The sequence below is a fragment of the Simochromis diagramma genome, unplaced genomic scaffold, assembly GCF_900408965.1.
Source record: "Simochromis diagramma unplaced genomic scaffold, fSimDia1.1 OVJJ01000685.1, whole genome shotgun sequence".
In the NCBI taxonomy this organism is placed as follows: domain Eukaryota; kingdom Metazoa; phylum Chordata; class Actinopteri; order Cichliformes; family Cichlidae; genus Simochromis; species Simochromis diagramma.
The window spans coordinates 8,850,431-8,869,605 of NW_024387477.1; the positions used below are offsets into that span (position 1 = coordinate 8,850,431).

Sequence of the window (19,175 nt, forward strand, 5' to 3'; positions counted from 1 at the left end):
TTCAATAACAGCACTTCCAAAATCACTGGAATTCTTGCTCAAAGGGAATACTGTCTGGGATTTCTGTCTTAAAAGATAGGTAAATGTTTAATATAATATAATATAATATAATATAATATAATATAATATAATATAATATAATATAATATAATATAATATGCATTCGTTAACATTTTGTATATTAAATAAATGAAATGAGATCCTTTGCTGAACTGTAGCCGTTTGTAGTTCTAGCGGTGACCTTTAAAGACTACAATTCCCAGGCTGGGGGAGGAACCTCACGTCTAGCGCACGAGCTCTGTAGACCAACAGTAGCAGCTGGCTGAGCTGAAGAGGCTACTTTGTTAACAGCGAAGCCACCGGAGAGAAAACGGCTCAGTGGTTTCTCTCGGAAAAGTGTGAACAGTTTGGGGGAAACGGGGAACCCGAAGGCCTGTCGGTGGGATTTAACGGTGGCACCTACTCTGTTTTGTGTTATTAACTTTGTTTTTTCGCCGACAAAAAGAGGTCTTACTCAAAGTTGAGCCGTAGCGGAGTTCTGTCGTTCAGGATGTCGGACTGAGACAAAGGGGTCTGGGGGGCATTCCCGACGGAGCGGTGAGTGAAACAGGCGATAACTACCAAGACTAAAAGAAGAAAGAAAAAGTTTTCTTTGTTGCTGATTGCCGGAAAAATAATCTGAGTTTGTGATGAGCTCAGTATTTCTGAGCCTGGTGGGAACAGTTAACTTAAAGCCCGTCTGTTTGGCCGCAGTCTCGTGGTGCAGAATCGCCTTCAGTCATAACTGAAATGTAGGACTGGTTGGTGATTTGCCTTCGCGATGAACAACCACGTTAAAAAATGAGATTTTATGGAAGGCTGCTTTGATGAGACTGACCTACAGCATGGTCGAAGGGGGCATTTAACCGAGCCATTAGGTTTCCGAACACAGAAAATGGCCTATGCGGGGAAATAGACCTGTGCAGCGAGATAAAGGTGTTTAAAAACTTTATCAAAAACGCATTCCTCGAAAGGGTATTTATTTATTTATTTTTTTACTGTCAACGAGAACAAAACAGCTAGCTTACTAATCCTACATTTTAAATTAAAGAGAACAGTTGTAGAAAGACTTAAATTCAGCTTTACCTTCTTTCCTCTCATGTAGTAAAAATAGTCTCAACACTTTCAGTGTGGTGGTTATACTGGCTTGGCCTTGCTTCTTTCTTCAAGTACCTGAACTTTGTCTGATTTTGCTTTCAGCAGGTAAAACTAGGAAAAATGGAGAGGGAGCTGGAATGGTGGAAGGATCAGTTAGCTGCAGATATCCATCAGTCCCTCCGCATTAAGGTGAGTTTGTCTGAACTAAGCTCTGTTTTAACAGGAAGTTTTATTTTGCCGACCTTCTTCTGACTGCTTGCGCTTAGGATAACTTAAATTCACCTTTAAAAACAGTAACCCCCCACCTCTCCTCACAGCACTAGGCTTTTGCAGCTGACATTTTCAAACAGTGAGGCCAAAATCAACAGTGTCTGTGAATTAAAAAAATAAAAATAAAAAACGTGCTACACACTGCAGTGCAGTGCTTATCTTTATCACCAGCTCAGAGGAAGTCTAGAAAAACGCCAGCAAACATTGACAGTTTTACTTCTGCCTAATCAAATCCGTGAATTAAAGTGATTAACAGTGAGTCAACAAACACTGATGTTAAACTCTCAACTGCAGCTTTGCCAAAATTTGTTACTCAAATGGATTATAAGTGTTTAGTTTTAGTTTTTTAATTGCACCCTTTGCCTTGTTCTAAAGACCAAGTGATTACTATTGATTTTCAGAAGAAAGTGTTAAAAGTAATTTTTCTTTTTTTTGAACAGTTGTGGCACACATTTGAATCAGACCCTGAGCTGTATTGATATTCCACGACAAGATGTAATGTTGCGAGGAAAATATAATTACCCGGTCCTGCTGTCTATTTAAACATAGTCTAAATTAGATTACATGGAGGATTTAAGGCTCATTAATTGAGAACATCTTAATTAACCTCAGAGCGTGATCATATTTCTTCCCCATGTGTCACTTTAATGGAGACATCTGTCACTTTGCTGGCATTTTCATCTTCATAGTGATGGAGCTCAGGTTTAGAAGATCAGGTATCTTAAATGTGCCACAAATCGCAAGAATGTGTGTAGAATGAGGAGTGTAGCGTATCGGGTGGTTGTGAGCTGCATGTAATGAGTCACACGCTTACATAGCATTTGAATCAGTTTACGCATGCTGGACAGTGTCTGACTCAGAGCGAGCTGTCAATTACACTGAAAGTCTTTATGCAGAGCTGGAAACAAAACAACACGCCCACTCTTTTCTCATCTGTGACAATGAGAGACATGCTGTCCGTCTCAAGTGTTTCTAGTCAAATCTAAAGCAACTGTTTTCACCACAGTATGATATGCAGCACTAAATGATCTCAAGTTACAATACAGAAATACCTGGTGGATGCCGTGCAAACCTGCCTGTGTTGTACTGCAGTGAGTTAGACAGTTTCAAATCAGGTTTTTCTCAGTTTCTAAATTATTTTGATCAGGCGACTGATTTGTAGACAGTTGTAGTGTTTGTTTGTTTTTTTATACATTTTTTTCTTGCCATGGACTTTAATCTTTTACCCAAATTCACAGGAGTCTTGGTCATCTACACAAGATCGCAGATACCACTAGATGTCTTCATGTAGAAACACACTACAGTTGTTTCAAAGAAAATTGGGAATTTCTTTACAATCATTCCTTTACCTAGGCCATATTGGGAATAAAAGATATATAGGAAAGCCAATAGATCATAGAAAATCACATTGGGTTTTAAGTAGTAAAAATAGATAAGAATCAAGTTAAGTAATAATAGTACAATAAAGAGGATTAAACCAGATAATGCAAATTGAAGCATGGGTACACTGTTATCCCCCGATTACATGTAATAAATGACCATAAGACTTTCATTTGAATTTGAACAGACCTCAAGATTTCAGATTTTGTTCTCAAGACTAAACTGTTTTTATGCTGAAATGACTGTTTAACTTATGGATCATTAACTATGCCAGATAAAAAAAGAATGCTGCTTTTAGATGACTTGAAAGCTGACATTTCTCTAAACAGAACAACTCATTTAAAATCTAGAGTAAATCTTTTTTTTCCTCCAAAAATAAAATAATTGTCAGTTGCTTGGTTGTTTTATGTCTTCAGAAACCGTAAATTTCCATAAACCTGTAATGGAAAAGATTGGTGAGTCAGTGTCAGAACCGTGCGTAAAAAGGCCCTCACGCGGTCTTCACATTTCCTGCATGGCGCCTTTACCCCCACAGTCTCATCCAGCCTTAATGATGTGTGCTGCAGCGATAATGCCCTGATGTGGGAGATAGCGGTGGTGTGTAGCATGTGGCAAATTATCAGACATGCAAATCAGTAGGCAGCTGTGGAATCCTTAATTATGGTGCGGATCCCCCACAAAGGCTCCTCTGCACTCCTCGCAGACCCCCCCAGAGCCCTGCAGACTCCAGCAGCCCTCCCTTCTTTTCACATCCACCCCCATTCTCCTGCTGCCCTTGTACCCCGAGACAGACAGATGGAGCAGAGTTTGGGGAGGACTGGCTGATATGATAGGTCATGGCACCGGGGGTTGGTGTTGCTATGTTGATTTGGTAGGGGGTACTGCTTATTTTTGAATTCCACTGAAGTGCCAGTCTGAAGACTTTTTTAAGTTTTGCATTCACAGCAAATAATTTTTGTGCAGCATGTCGGCTATAATAGCACACATTTCCATCAGTGCATTTCAGAGAAACGGTTGATACTAGTATTGGCTGATCTGCCAGGTTTTTTAGCTGCTGCCCTCCAATTTGTGATTTATTTTAATGGAAGAATGATAAACAAGAATGGAAGGCAGTGGTTTGTGGATATATAACAACTGATTACTAGTCAGATTGGACGATTTGATCCAACCTAAGCTATGGGATATTCTTGAACAGCAGTCCCGACATAATGTGGATATTTTTCCTTTATTTTAAGGACTCCTTGCTGGCGCTAAAGAGATTAATCTGCCAATCCTTGATCTCTTATCAAATCCCAAAGCCCTTGTTTTTATGCATCCAAAAAAACATAAAAACATATTCGAGTATTAGTATCATGAATTCAGGGGGAATAGCTGTTCTGTGTACGTGCAGTTCCAAATGTCTCCTATTTCTTACTCTGAGGCAGGTTTTGAAACTAGAAACTTGGTCTCTCTCCAGTTTTCTGTAGCTGATTGGGAAGATACCCAATGCTGTTTCAATGCAAATGCCCCCAAGTGTCTTCATTCCACTTTGAAACACATGCAGCTAATTGAACATGAATAGGAGATGGGCTAGGGGTGAAACCTAATCCTATCTACCACTCAACCTCCACTGGAGGCCCTCCCCGTACAACTCATCACACACAAACCCTCACCCCTTTGTTCAGAGACCCCTGCAATGACCCAGATTAGCTCCAGTTTTCTGCTGCAATGGTGAATTAAATGAAACTGATCCAGGGTTGAATCATAATCAAGAGTTTTTGGTATAAAAATAATTTCCTTTCTTAATATGAGTATCATACCCACCACTCTCATGACAGTAGTGAATCTAGTCAGCATGGCTTACCATTATTATGCATATTCTTTTCGACCCCCACGCTTTTTCATCACTGCTTCCTGCCCACCCTGTTCCTCTTACACCCCGTCGTTAACATCCCTGTTATCTTTTCTCTCTTCAGGAGCTGAAGTTGCCGGCCTACCGGGCCCATTCTCCCCAGATTGGCATGCGACGGTACTTTGCAGACTTGTTGGCCATCCTGAGTAATCGCTACCAGCTATGTCCTACAGCCCGTCACTTGGCAGTCTATCTGCTGGACTTGTTCATGGACCACTATGACGTGGCTGTCAGGCAGCTCTACGTCATTGCTCTGTCCTGTCTGCTGCTAGCTAGTAAGTTCAGAATCAGCTTTTTATTTTCTCAAAACTTGCCCCATGCTTTTTCTATATTCCAGGCATTTAAAAAATATTTTCCTTGATAAAATCCCTACAAGTAATCTCAAAATAATCCCATCATGCTTTTAAATGGATTAGAGGTAATTTCACACCTCTTGATAGCTGAATGTGTTATCACACAGGTAATAAATGGGCTGCTGTTAGTGTTGGAGAACAAGGTTTCTCTATCTTTCACAAGTTAGCCCCACTCTTCAAGTTGATTGGAATTAGTTTATTTATGAAGCCATGGCTGTTTGGATCGGTGTTTTTTGATACTCTGTGTTTTAGAGCAGTAAATGTAAAAAAACAAAAACAAAACGCTTGGTCGTGGTGCTTTATGGCTTGTCTTCTAACATAAAAAGGACCATATGAACATGTTAAGAAGCATGAAGTTGATTTTCTTTCTTAAAACTCTTTTTTTTTAGATGAAAGTTTTAATTGATGTTCTAAATGGTTTTCTTAAGCTTTAATCTGACAGGAACCTTTACTGAGGTTAAGGTTTACGTTTTCATCTTAAAAAGTGTTATATTTCATCTTGTAACTACACAATGGTTGCACTGTGAGTCTGTTGTGCTAAAAGAAATGCTTTGACTGTGGTTTGTGCACAGATGGCACAAGGTGAAACACTTCCTGCAACTAAGCTATTTTGAGTTACACTCTAGAGATGCTTTTTCCCCTTCCAGCTCCACCTTTTAACTGAACTGTATTGACAGTTTACTGTTCACTGTGTTGGTTTAAGATAAAACCAGGTTTCCAATGTGACAGCATGATGGTTCCACTGTTTTTGAGAAACCGTTGGGATTATGCTCATGCCTGCAGAACTTTATCTCTGTCTTTGATCCTTGTTGTAATATGATCTGAGTGGCTACTTCAGTTTGAGCCTTAGATGAACTAGTGTTGCACTTTCTGAGGTTAAAATGTCCTCTAATTAAAGCTGCAAAACATTTTGTTTAAAAAAACAAAAACAAAACTCATTTAATTGATTGCAAATTCCAGCTTACCCAACATCCCAATACAAATCTAATTTACTACCATTAGTTGTTCACTGTCTAATGGCAATTTTCTGCTGTGATCAGCAGAGAAAATATGGAGATATTGTGTGCTTTCTTATTGTCAGCAAACACTTACAAAGACCAAATCCAGCTGTGATTTGAGCCTGCTAATAGAGTGATGTTTTCCATCACAGAATTCCTTTGTTCTTCCAAACTTATTAAAAATGCATCAGTGTGCACAGATGTGAATGCTTTGGTTGTAGTTGCATCGATTTTCAAGTTGTCTTTGTTTCTGCAAAAGTGAGTGAAGTAGTGGTTTAGTTTGATTAGTAACAATTTGCTTTTCTGCTCTGAAGTCAAAAAATGTTTCTTTTTGTTTTGTGTAAAGCAGGTGTGTTAATCAACATCCCCCCTCCCCCCTAGTGCAGATTCAGGGTGTAGGTTGTGTGGTAGTTATTAGTGTCTGTATGCCTGTCTGGTGATTAACAGACTGTGAGGATTTCTGTACGTTAATGTAGCCCTTGGCATCATGGGTAATTAGACTAATGATGCTGTCAGAGTAAGAGTCTGGAACGGGGCCCGTTCACTTGGGAGGGCTCTCTGTGTGTGTGTGTGTGTGTGTGTGTGTGTGTGTGTGTGTGTGTGTGTGTGTGTGTGTGTGTGTGTGTGTGTGTGTGTGGAGTCGCATACATGCCGCTTTTGCAATCAGAAGTCTCTATGGTGTGATAAATTTGAATATAAGACTTGAAAGAGTTTTTTTTTTTTTTTTTTAAATCAATCTCCTGAGAATCCAAGAATAGCTTTGTGAGTTTGTTAATTTAGTGATATAATTATTATCAACTCAACCTGGAAAGAGGTTATCCTTCTAATCACTAATAATTAATCAATTTAAAAAAAAATCCTTTGATTGTGGCTTTCAGATACTAAGGCTTTCTCTTGCTCTCCTCTCTGTTCTCACTCCTCCAGGACTTGAGGGAGTCTCTGTCATGATTGATGAGGGCTTGAAAGTGCATTTCAATCAAAGTTGTCTCGGGTTTTCATCTGTGCCTTGGAATCTGGCCTAGTTATTGAACAACCTCCCCAGGTCTCACTGACTGGCTTTGACAGGCACATACATTGTCTTTCTTTAAACTCTCCTGGCTTTCAAACTCTGTTAATTAATCAGTACCTCTTTCATACTTCTCAGCAGTCACTGCCTAATCCTGTTTCTCCATTATTTCTGTGTTTTTTGTGGGAACTTGTGAGTGCTTGTATTTGCGCAAGGATGAGCTCCTCTTCATTTGTGGTAGTAAGGTTATGGTCAGTTTTTTATAAACCGAGTAAGTGGAAATGAGGTTTATTGACTGCTGATTTTTATTTTGAGAAGAAAGCCAATATATTCCCTCAGAATTAAGTATCTGTTGTGTTGAAGTCCTGCAGTGATACATCAGTCTTGTTGACATTTTTTTTTCTGATCAGGACAGGTGAACTCTCCTGAGTGAATCTCAGTTACAAGCTCTCGCTGAAGGTGGTTTTCATACATTTTGTTCCTTGAGCCCTACAACTCTTATTGCCTGTTCTTATTGTCCTTATCTTCAACGTTATGCTGCTCTGTTGTTTGTTAATTGCCCCTTGGGGATAAATAAAGTCTTCTGATTCTGATTCTACAAGAAAAGAGCATCCTGTGAAATGGCACAACTAAAGAGACTACAGCGTGCACTTACATAGGCGTCGGAGCCCGGGGGTGGGGAGGAACTGTGTGCCGAGGGGCACCTGCCATATGCTCTCCGAGTCAGGCCTCAAACAAAAGCCAGTCAATGCAAGCAGGCCAGCCAGCCAGCCAGCCAGACCCTTCCCATAGAGGGGGAGGGGAGCACACTCCAAGGGGTGGAGGTTGTTGTGTGTGCAGGCTGTTGTGTGTGCAGGCGTGTGTTTGTGTGTGTGTGTATGGTAGAGATTTGCCGTAAGCTAATGTCACTAAAAGAGGACATGGTTGCTGTGGCAACCTTGTGATAAACCCACTGAGTCCTTTCTTGTGGTCACCTCATTAAAATCCACATTCATGTCTGATCCATTTCAGAGTTTGCCATTAAAAGGCTGCCACTACTACCACCAACACACAGACATAAAACTGGCTTGTTCTGATAATGTCCCTTTACCTTCTGCTGCTGCTGGCTCTGTTTCCTCCTCGTTCTCTCACCTTGTCAGGGTCGGGCAGAGAGAGCCAGTCCTGGGACAGGATAGTCAGTAAAAAGCACTCCCACATCCCTGAGGGGGTTGGGAAATGAGTGGAGCGGTACTTCAAAGGCAGGTTGACTGCTGATGTTAAACAGGGTAGAAAGGGAGGGAGAGGTGGTAGCCTGCAAAATGGGACATGTTAGAACTGAACCACTCGGTGGGGTACCCTAAAATGTTGATTAATAGGGGACTCACTTCCCTCTCTGTCCAAATCTGTGATTCTGATTGAACGGTTGACATGTGTTCACAATAAAGAAGTGTGGGATCCACAAGTTTGCTTGAAAATGTTATTAAAAATATCCATAAACAGATGTGGCAGTTCATCTTTTTGTTTGAGATCTTTTTTTGTAATTATAACCCCCAACTGCAGGCAAATGTCAATATTTAGTCGAATTTTGTGTTTTGTTGTGCAATGCCTGAAACTCCCCACGAACTACCTGTGTCACCACACATACTGCATGGCATTTCACACAGTCAGTCTCTGAATCCCCCCACACAATCTGACACACACACACACACACACACACACACACACACACACACACACACACACACACACATATGCAGGACTGAGTCTTCTCAGTTTCTCCCCGCTCACCCAACCATTCAGCATCAGGGGTCAGGGGTCGGCCCAGGCCTACATTGTAAGAGCTGGCAGAACCTGGGGTGTCAACACGGAGGTTCTGTGATGGAGCTGTGACCAATTTTTCCCTGCCAATGAAAGATGAACCGACAAATACATTGTGTTTAAAGAACAGGGGAAATTCCTTCATGGCTGTCAAGTTGAAGAGAGAAAGCAGGGTGAGCTTTATTTATGTGAGATTATCAGCATTAATTGATAGCAGTAAGAAATCCTGTTTGGGAAGTCATTCACATGTACCACAGGGCTGTTGGTCGATTTATCTGAAGCTTTGTTGTGTATAAAGTCTTTTTTTTTTTTTTTTTTTTTTTTTTTGTCATTCAGGGCTTCTGGTTTAATGTGTCCTTTTTCAAATATATATTTAGATTTTCACCAAGAAATCTGGAAAGATGCTTTAATAGTTTTAGATGTGGTGGAGAACTACCAGGTGAAGAAAGTTTGAAGGCTGATCAAAAACTGGTAGAGTTGCACATTGTCAGCAAAATGGAGTGAAACAGAAAATGAGTCCTGTGTATGTGAGAGTACAACTATCAGGTTTTCTAACAGCCCCTATTACTCTAAACTGCTTTCCATCTCCACCCCCAACTCCCATTTTTCCCTAAATGACACACCTGGGAGGAAGCCTTGCATCCTGGTCTTACCTCTTCCTAACCTTAACCTGTGACACACATCATTAAGTCTGAATATTTTCAACAACTTGCTCCACATTTTCTCATCATTATTATCACCAGTGTGTTCTGTGAGAAATAATAGGTGTCTTGTAGTTGCTCTGTATGGAGAAGTACATGGTTTAGATGAAAAAGAAAGCTTTTAAATAAAACCCTTGGAGTGTCACTCTATACTCCTTTCTGACTTGAGATACAATCATGTAGCCGTCTGCATTCCAGGTGAGCTGAACTCACAGGAGAGGAATGCATCATCTCTTTCATACTGGCAACAGTGAAACGGCACACTGTTATCCCAATAAAATAGCAGTGAGTAGATATGATAGAATTTACAAAGCCAAACACTGTGATTAGTACTTGTATGATTGTATGTATCATTAGTACTGGATTGTGTACACTTGTGGATTTAACAGTGTAGTGCTATATACGGTTTTGCACATTTGATTTTGTTTTTAATTTTTTAAAACAGACGGAAATGACTCTATAATGCTATTTAGCTCTGGATATTTATTATTTAACAACAATTTTATATAACAACAGTTTAGGTAAGTAATCAACGATTTAAATAGTATTTTAAGAAAAATGTCTCAAATTAGTCTAAAGTAATTTTCTTACGGTAGTTCATCTTGTCCATTGGCTCCTGGAAAGCAGTGTTAGATTTTAGGTGCCGTTGTAGGAGGAACAAAAAACTATGATCCTAGAAATCTTAGAAATGGCATTCTGATGTCACAGAGTTTCTGCTGGAAACATGAAGTTTGTTTAATGTCCGATCCACCACCGCTCCACCTGGTAATCTCAAAAATAGTTCCTGGCTGCACTGTATGTGTGAAAATGACTTAAGCCTTCTGTTAGAGGAAATTATATACATTTTCATTTTTGATTGCTGTTTGGATAAAAATGTGAAATTTGAGAACATCTTTCAATTTTGAGGAACCCATTGGCTATTTTTCACTATTTAACTTAATTAAAGCTAGTTAATCAGAAAAAGCTATGAATAGATGGCTGGATAATGTATAGTTACATTTTTAGTGCTCTTTTAGGATAACTTTTCCAAATGGTAACCGGTCTGATTTATTGTACTTCAGAATTAATAGAACCAGGAGCTACTTGTACTCTTAGTTGTAGGCTTTCTGATTTCATCTTTCTGTCATGGTGCAGGCTTTCTGTCATTCAGAACAAGATTCCTCAGACCCACCCATGTCTGTGATGGAGAGAGAGCTATGTTACACTGTATTCGCCACACATGAAAAAGACTTGTTGCTGCAAGTGTGTGTCAAATCTAGTGAAGTATAATTAAACTTTTTTGTTCAAGAGGAGGACTCTGTCATCGCCACTAAGCACAGTATCACAGTATGTGTTTAGCTTAGACAGTCGAACCCTTCCTCACACAGCCTCTTGAAACATGCTCTCGTGTACTGGGAATGGCAGCAATGCATCATACAAGAATGTCTTAATCTTATTGCAAATCAGAAACCGAGTTGGTGAGAGACACTCTTATTATGTATATGTTATGGCTGTTAAAGGTTATTCTCTAGTGAGCTGAGGCACGCAGAGAAGCATGAAATGTGCTAATCTTGATCATGCCTATCTGTTAGTGTGATTGCATGTAGTTCAGACTTGTTAAATATGAAGTGTAAATGACGAGGATGGCCTTTCAGACATTAAGTTGCTATATTCAGATGCTGTCAGACTGCAGGAGAGGAGTGGGTGGGTGAATAAAGTGAATTTATTCACCGTCCTGTGTTTTTTGATGATGTGTTCACTTATTGAAATGACACACTGTAATCTCCATGATATTAACTGTTTCTGGTTTAAACTCTTGTTATGGTTTGGCAGGTTTGACTGAAGATTATTTTTGGACACTCATTGTTGTAAACCAAAGGAATAAGCACAGAACACAATAAGGAGCTTGACTTGTGTGTCTTAGGATCAAAGAGACTGGGTTTATGTGGGGATAGGGGGGCAGTGATGCCTTTTTATGGCAGTGTCTGTGTGGACATAGCAGTCTAGGAGCAGACGGGGACCTGATCCAAAGGATATGAGGGTGAGAGAATGGGACAAGTGTGGACTGAGCCATGGACTGAATCTGAGTGGTTGTAAAACAGCACTGTTTCTTTGTGCTTCCTGTTCTGCCTGATAGACACGATTACTGCTTCTCTACTAATTACTGTCTCACCCCCACATCCCTGCATGTTGGCCTGCCAGTCCCATTCCCTCTCTCTTCCTTCCCCTGCTTAATGGTGGTTTGCAGCATAGGTGATAAAATTTATACTTGTAGGAAGACACTCAAGACGCTCTACTAGACGTGGGCTCAAATATGAAAATGAGGTCTGTTGAAGACAATGACAGTATCAGTATAATTGTTGCTGTTTGCTTATAACTGTAGCTGGGAAAGGTTAGTAAAGCTCCTGTTTTCAGTGTTTCATTGGCCTTGTCTTAGATTAGAAGATTTACTCCTGCAGAGAGTTTTCGTTGTTTCCGGATTAATGCATATTTTCGCCAAGCTGAAGTGTAACATTTTAATCCTACCAGCGTGATATAATGGGGTAACATTTTGTCTCCAGGCAGGAAAAATATGTATTTTTGATTATTTAAATGTCTGCAAATAATTTTTTATTCTCAATGTTATATTATGTAAATTCTATCCTTATAAAGAAAGCAAGAGAGAGCAAATCGGACATTTAGACATAAATATGCTTTAATAAACGTGGTAAGTCTGGTGGTCCTCAAAATTAAAAAAATAATTCATTAATCAGATTAATATTGGCTTATTGTTAAGCTATTGGGTTAACTGTATTTTTTTGCAAATGATCCCTGGCAACACGATCACATGCAGTGCTGTTGCCAGGGCCAAAGAAATATTAAATCTAGTTTAGAAACCTTTTCTCTGTTTCTTTGTCTATAATACAGTACTGATTTATTTATGTATTTATGTATGTATTTATTTATTGAATGCTTCTCTTAGGTGCTTCTCAATTAGACTAAACTGTATTAACTTGATCTGTTCCTATTTATCAAGTCTAAGCAGTATGAAAACATTTGTTGCAGAGTATTATGTTGTAATCATTGACAATATTTTTGGTGTAATTTATCTGCTAGGATCCACTTTTGTATGTCCACAGGAGGACTTATACTTGTTTAAAAACTGCTTATAGCTACATTATGTTTCATCCTGTAACCCATTTGTTTAAATTTAAAGTGTCTTATTGCACAGCTAAATGTCCAAGGTTTCTTCCCAATAATTAGAAGCAGTATTAAAAAAAAAATTGAGCTCTGAGTTTGAGAGCCAGCAACTTCCATTGAAAGTTAGTAGTAAAAGCTGCATGCAGTTTGTTGCAGGCTTTAAAGGGAGTCTGTATCAGTGTAACCCGACCCCTCCTCGCCCTCATTCTTAATGTTTGAGAAGAGGCCTGTTGGACCCTTGGATTAAAGGCAGAAACACCCCACTTCATTGGTCACATGGACCCCAGAGGCCTCAGGGCTGTTGCTATGGAAAGCAGGAAGTCTTAGGACAGGGAGGGGGGCTCACCAAAAATGACGATTCTCTAATGTCTGCGAGTGAGACAAAGGGACAAAAGTACTGAGGATTGAGCTGACCGTTTTTTTTCATAGAAAGTCCTTTTATGGTCCACTGTAAGCCTCCCTGGGCTTATTAGTATAATCACTTTGCTCTATGGCCAGATGTTCGGGAGTAGCCAACTTAATTGCAAATTCTTAGTAGGTAATAAACTGCTTTAGAGCTAACCGTAAACCTGCTGCACATGATGGTAATCTTGTTAAAAAGAGGGAAAACAATTAATAAACATTCTTGTGCAAAGATCATCATCACCCTTTTCCAGATGCAACTCATTCTGGTTCACATTTTCCATTCTTACTTACTTTTCTGTCAGTACATGAGATGATGTTAGTTATGAATTGCATTTTTTGTCACCACAAGAGGTGCAGCTAATGACCGTTTAAATGAGTTGGTTCATATTTTATAAATCCATTAAAGCCTACAAAATTTATTATATATTTTTAAAGATGTTAAAGACTTTTTTGTTCAAAATCTTTACCCATAACACAAAAACCATAGCTAAAAGTCTTCTGCATTGGTGTAATGCTTTATATTTTTAAGAACTTGCAAGCTAAGTGCAATACAGAGGTTGCCTCCTTGAATACATATGTAAACTGTTACATAAGTTAAATTAATATTGGATGTTTCTATTTTTTTTTTTTGTCTTTATGGCTCTAAAGTCTGAAGGTGTAACTAAAGTTTTATAGCCACCCTCACTACATCTTTGCTTCTTTGCAGGCAAATTTGAGGAGAAGGAGGACCGGGTCCCCAAACTGGAGCAGCTGAACTCTCTGGGGTTCATGTGCAGCCTAAACATAGTTCTCAACAAGAAGGATCTGATCAAAATGGAGCTCCTGCTGCTCGAGACCTTTGGCTGGAATCTGTGTATGCCCACACCCGCCCACTTTATTGACTACTACCTCCATGCCTCAGTGCAGGAGGGCGACCTCTACAATGGCTGGCCACTGTCCTCCCTCTCCAAGACCAAGGCTTTCATGGAGAAATACACACACTACTTCCTGGAGGTTTCATTGCAGGGTGAGTTTAAAAGACGGTAGTGAACTGTACTTTACTTAATGTGTCACACAGGTGTTGAACATAGAGTGATGATCTTCTTTCTCTTTTACAGACCATGCCTTTCTGAGTTTCAGGCCATCCCAGGTTGCTGCTGCATGTGTGGCAGCATCTCGTATTTGCCTTCAGATTTCTCCAAGTTGGACAACTGCTTTGCATTTACTAACAGGGTACACATGGGACCACCTCACCCAGTGCATTGAGCTGATGTTGCTGTAAGGGACGCACAAACCCACACATTTCTTGACTTATTTCATTTTTGCAGGAGGTGTGATAACAACTGAAATATGTGCCTTTCCCTTTTAGTGCTCATGACAACGATGTGAAGGAGGCCAATAAAGCCAAATCCACACCTCCTCACCGGCCCTCCTCTCTGCAGTCCCAGCCGCAGACCTCTCACCTCTCTCCAGTGTCAGCCATCCAGAGACCAGCCTCCTCCACCTCCTCCACACCACAGCTGCTCTTTCAGCCAGATAGCTTTCCACACATTTCTCAGCATTCCCCATCCCTGTCCCAGCTGCAGGCACTAGCTGAGTCCCAGGCTTTGGGGTCTGTGGTAAACATGTCTCAGGACTTTCTTCAGAGTCACAGGATGGGTCTTCTAGCTGGGGCTGCCTCCATCACTCCTGCGGGGGCGTTCCCCTCCTACCCAAGCCTAACCTCAGGTCTCCAACCGGGGACTCGTGGGCTGCCGCTCCAGGGCCCCATTTCTGTGCAGATGGCCCTTGCTGGAGAGCCGCGACATTGTCTGAGCATGGCTTACAGTGGGAGCTACCTAGGGGCTCATCACACGTTCACAGCCGGCTGCTTTGACAGGTGACGCCAGGAGACGGAGAGGGAACGCAAACCCCCACGGGAGTCCGCTGATAGAGACCTCCTAATCCCCAAACACCCACTTACAGACCTCCTCTCTCTCTCCGTCGCCACCGCAACAGCTTCAGCTTGCCCAGCTCCCTCGTCCCTCTCACAGAGACGCCTCAGACGCAAACAGAGGTCCAAAAGCAAGAAAGATCCAGTGGAAGTCATCACACTGACATGACAAATGCTCCTCTGCCTCATGAAATACTGAGGCGCTGTGAAATTCTTATCCCTATATTCCGAGCTGACTTTATAAATCTGTGTTATTTTGAGACTGTCATCACTGTGAATGAGATGAAAGCAGCCGTGTGATCCAACACCCACCTCATTCAGTGCCTGTTCTCAGTTGTGATAGCTGAGCCAATTTTAGAAGTGCACAGAAGACAAAGTATGTGATAAGCATATCTTGCTGCTTGACGTTTTATTTTTTGTTTTTTTTAATTACTAATCCCAAAAGTTGAACATGTTATAGAGAAAATTTGGCTGATATTGTTTTTTGTTTTTTAAGCCACCATTTCAGAGAGATGAAAGAAATGGAGGCTTGTTGCTGACGTGGCAGAGCACAAAGAGACTGTATGTCAGTGGAAATTTTACTTGTGTCTCCTGCACGTCATTGAACATTGATCTAATGAGCTGAAGGGCTTCTCTGAGAATTCCTCACAACATAAGACCTCAGAGGGGACGAAGAAGTCATTGTTCTGTGTGCAGCAGGTGAAGTCCGCAGCTCGATCAGGCGTGCGCTATTTTTATCCCCGCCTCCCTCGTCATCTTTTTTCTCTCTCACCTCCAAAGTCGAGCCTTGTGGCTGAGCCCTCGCGCATGCAGGTGAACGTGTGGCTCTGTTAAAGCTGCAGGCTTTGTCATGCTAAAGTTTTAATTTCTCCAGCACCACTCAAAGAATTAAAAGACAAACTGATGTGACTGGACCAGCATGGTGAAGGAGACACAACGCTGGTGTGTGTTGTACATATGAATTGCTGCTGCCTTCTGAACTGTTGGTTCTGTGTCTGTGTTAATGACTCAAATGTTTACATGAACCACTAAGTATCAGGGACTTTAACAAGATTATACTTGAATATGATGCCATTGAAACATGTCATAGCTTTTATTTATGACTTTTTTTTTAATATTCATTTTTGATATTATGTAGTTTTTTGCCAGCTTAGAAATCCACCGTTGGTCAGTTAGTTTTTTTTTTTTTTTTTTTTTTGTAACTGTTCATAGAAACAGGCTCAGGTTTTAAGGCTGAAGCTAGCAGCCTTTCCTTCATTATTCTGTGCTTATGCTTTAAAGTGGATGCTAATTCAGCATCTGCGGGGGCTGTAATACTCCCCTTATTCATCACTGGACCATACTGTGTACAACTCAGTAACTGAATGCATGAAATAGTCTGCTACATGGCTGAATAAGCCTGCGGTCGCTTGTTTGACACGCCAGTATCTGCAGCCTGTTGTTTCTAATTGTTTCACATTTCTTCCGTCTTCCCAGTGCCGGCTGGTATCATAGTGATACTGTAACTTTGCCGACTCCAATTTTCGGGATCTTTTTTTACTATATTTTGACTGAATTAGGGCTGCAAATCATCTATTTGGGTTTTAGGTTGAGTAACTGTGTGATATTTCTAAAATCAGCTTAAAAACATTAATGATATTAATTGTATTCATACTTTTTTTTTAAACTCTACTTAAATATAGAAAATCTGCAGTTATATATGGCAAAGAAAAGCAGGCTGGAGTCAGGAAACATTTAAAGTACACATCAGTGAATCTGTTCATTGTTCCAGCTCTTGACTGAACTGATAGTGTCTTCTCAGCTTTGTAGAAAACTGATGTCTTTCTGGAAGAAGTGTAAACTCAGATATGCTACTTGGAATTTCTTGAACCTTGAATTGCCTATCGTTTAAATGTCCCGACTTTTCACTTCATTCTGGTGTTAGTTGTGCACGTTGGGCAGCCTCCTCATGTCCGTGCCTTGTCCTGAGCAGTTGTCAGGCTCACAGACATGTACAGATATTTGTTAGACAACACTACATGAAGCTTCCTGAAACAGCATTACCCAGATTAATATAATCCTGCATCCACCAAAAGGACTTGTTGATGTGTTTCAGTGATATAAACCATGATACTATGCCTTTATGTTTTCTAACTCTGTGTACAGTTTTGTTGTATTTTATGCATTCCATTTGTCTTCATTTTATTTTAGTTCAGTCTTTTTCTGATTCTTTCATTGAATGCTGTTGGTGTGAATTAGAGTTTTTTGTTTTGTTTTTTAGCTAATTTTTCTCTTTCTCATAATTCAAGAGCAACTTCTCATTGAGGTGTCAAAGGTGCAATACGTTGTTTTTGTTTGTTTGTTTAAAGTGACCACAGCCATCACTGTCTCATGTTTACCACTGGTTCATCTTTTATAACTTATATAAGTTTTAAATTTTTTTTTATAATTGTGACTTGACTTGCTGTAAGTTGGATCTCCCCTAGAGGGGGGCAGCGGGTTCTGAACACAATGAATATGTTGCATATTGCAGCATCAGGCTTGGAAGTGATAGATATTACCGAATGCATTTGTCTTTTAGCCAGTTTAATCATGCTTTTTTTTTTTTTTGCTTTTCTTTTTTTGCATAAGAAATGCTGATGCCAGTCACACCAAACAACCCTCGTCTAATGTGATAGTAAAAATGACACCACAAACATCCAACTTGTATTTTTATATTCTTTTGTAGCCTTGGTTTATGTGACACTGAATGATAAAATGATCTGTTTTTATCATAAAGTGCCATGAAAAAAATAAATACACAAAAGATTGAAGTGAGTGTGTGAAAGGTGTGTTTCTTCTCAAGTGCCTGCAGCTTTTCGGGTGCACAGGGTTCCCACTGTTACTTTGTCTTAGAGAGAAGACAATGTAACAACTCCTGCAGGTCTTACACACAGCCCTCCAGCTGTGACCACATACTGTCACTGCAGCACACCATTCATTAAACCTGCCCTGCGTTAAGCTAAAGCCAGTGGAGCAATTTAAATACATTTATTTAAGTGCTGTTACTCGTGTTCTAATCATTTCTTCTGCTTTAAAATAATAAAAATACCTGGCAGCTGTGTTTAGATCTTTTTGAGGTTATATGCAGAACTAAAAGTACCAGACAGTAATTCTTGTCTGATTATGCATGAATGCAGACTAGCATGTGCAGACTAGCCTGTGCATGCTCTTCCAGCACTTTGCAGTTAAGGTCAAATCTATAGCAAATAATTTAATCAGTCAGTCCCACACTGTAACCACTGGTGGGGTAGTAAAGGAGCAACACTAATCAGAGTGCTGATGAACAAGTTAAGCCTCTCTTCTACTCCTGCCGTCCACCTCCGCAGCTCCATCAGTGCTTTCTATGCTGTGTGGCATTTTGACATATAGAAACCTATTCAGTGATGGGGCTCTCTCTGACAAACAAGACATTATCCTCTTGTATAATGCTTGCAAACCACCCTCCTCATGTCGCACGCACAATAGTGAACTCTTAGACTGCTGAGCCTTAGCTTTGTTCCCTGCAGCACAGCGGCATATTTATCTTACTGTGGAACTGAGAAAATCTGGAATGTTGTTGTTTAATCACGTTTGCTTGCAAATATTTAAAAATTTCAGTCACAGAATCCTAAAGAACCAACAAACAAATAAACATGATACCACTGTGAGGAATTTTCCAGATCTTCAGTCTTCAGGGGCTCATCTGTAGAGGTGTGGATGAGGGGAGGGGGAGGGTGGTGCTCCAGGCGTCAGTTTGTTAATGGATCATTTTCCTGTAGGCTTTTGTATGCAGAGCTACAGAAGAAAGCTCCCGGCTTCCTTTGAATGTGTCCTCAAGAGAAAAGGAGAAAAAGGGTTGGGTGAGGAGGGGGATGCAGAGAAAGCTGCTCACCTCATGTCACAATGCAACATTTAATCAGTGTTATTGAAGGGCTTCTACTGTAATTACATCTAACACATGGCTAGAAATGTTTTGTTTATAAAGGTTAATGTGGGTGCTACTTATTTAATACAATGGATATTTTTGTCTTGGTACAGCAGGGGAGTGCTATATATAGTTTAAAATATCCAGTGCTTACTTTAGTGGGTTCATTGTCTGATTAATACAGTAAGGATCCATTGGACAGTTTTATATAATGTCATGTAAATTTGTAATAACTGTATAT

The 19,175-nt window shown here is 40.2% G+C and overlaps 1 protein-coding gene across 2 annotated transcripts; it reads left to right on the forward strand.

The window, feature by feature from the left end:
• The first annotated feature begins 274 nt into the window (after window positions 1-274).
• On the forward strand, window positions 275-17,801 carry ccnjl (cyclin J-like). Of its 2 annotated transcripts, none has more exons than XM_040015909.1 (6): window positions 275-597; window positions 1,240-1,326; window positions 4,743-4,953; window positions 13,804-14,103; window positions 14,195-14,354; window positions 14,446-17,801. In XM_040015909.1, exons 2-6 carry the CDS (start codon window positions 1,258-1,260, stop codon window positions 14,957-14,959), a joined length of 1,254 nt encoding a protein of 417 aa, XP_039871843.1. In that variant the 5' UTR covers window positions 275-597; window positions 1,240-1,257; the 3' UTR covers window positions 14,960-17,801. The 2 variants fall into 2 exon arrangements, with proteins under 2 accessions (XP_039871843.1, XP_039871844.1); XM_040015910.1 differs by having other exon boundaries at window positions 1,243-1,326.
• The last annotated feature ends 1,374 nt before the right edge of the window (window positions 17,802-19,175 follow it).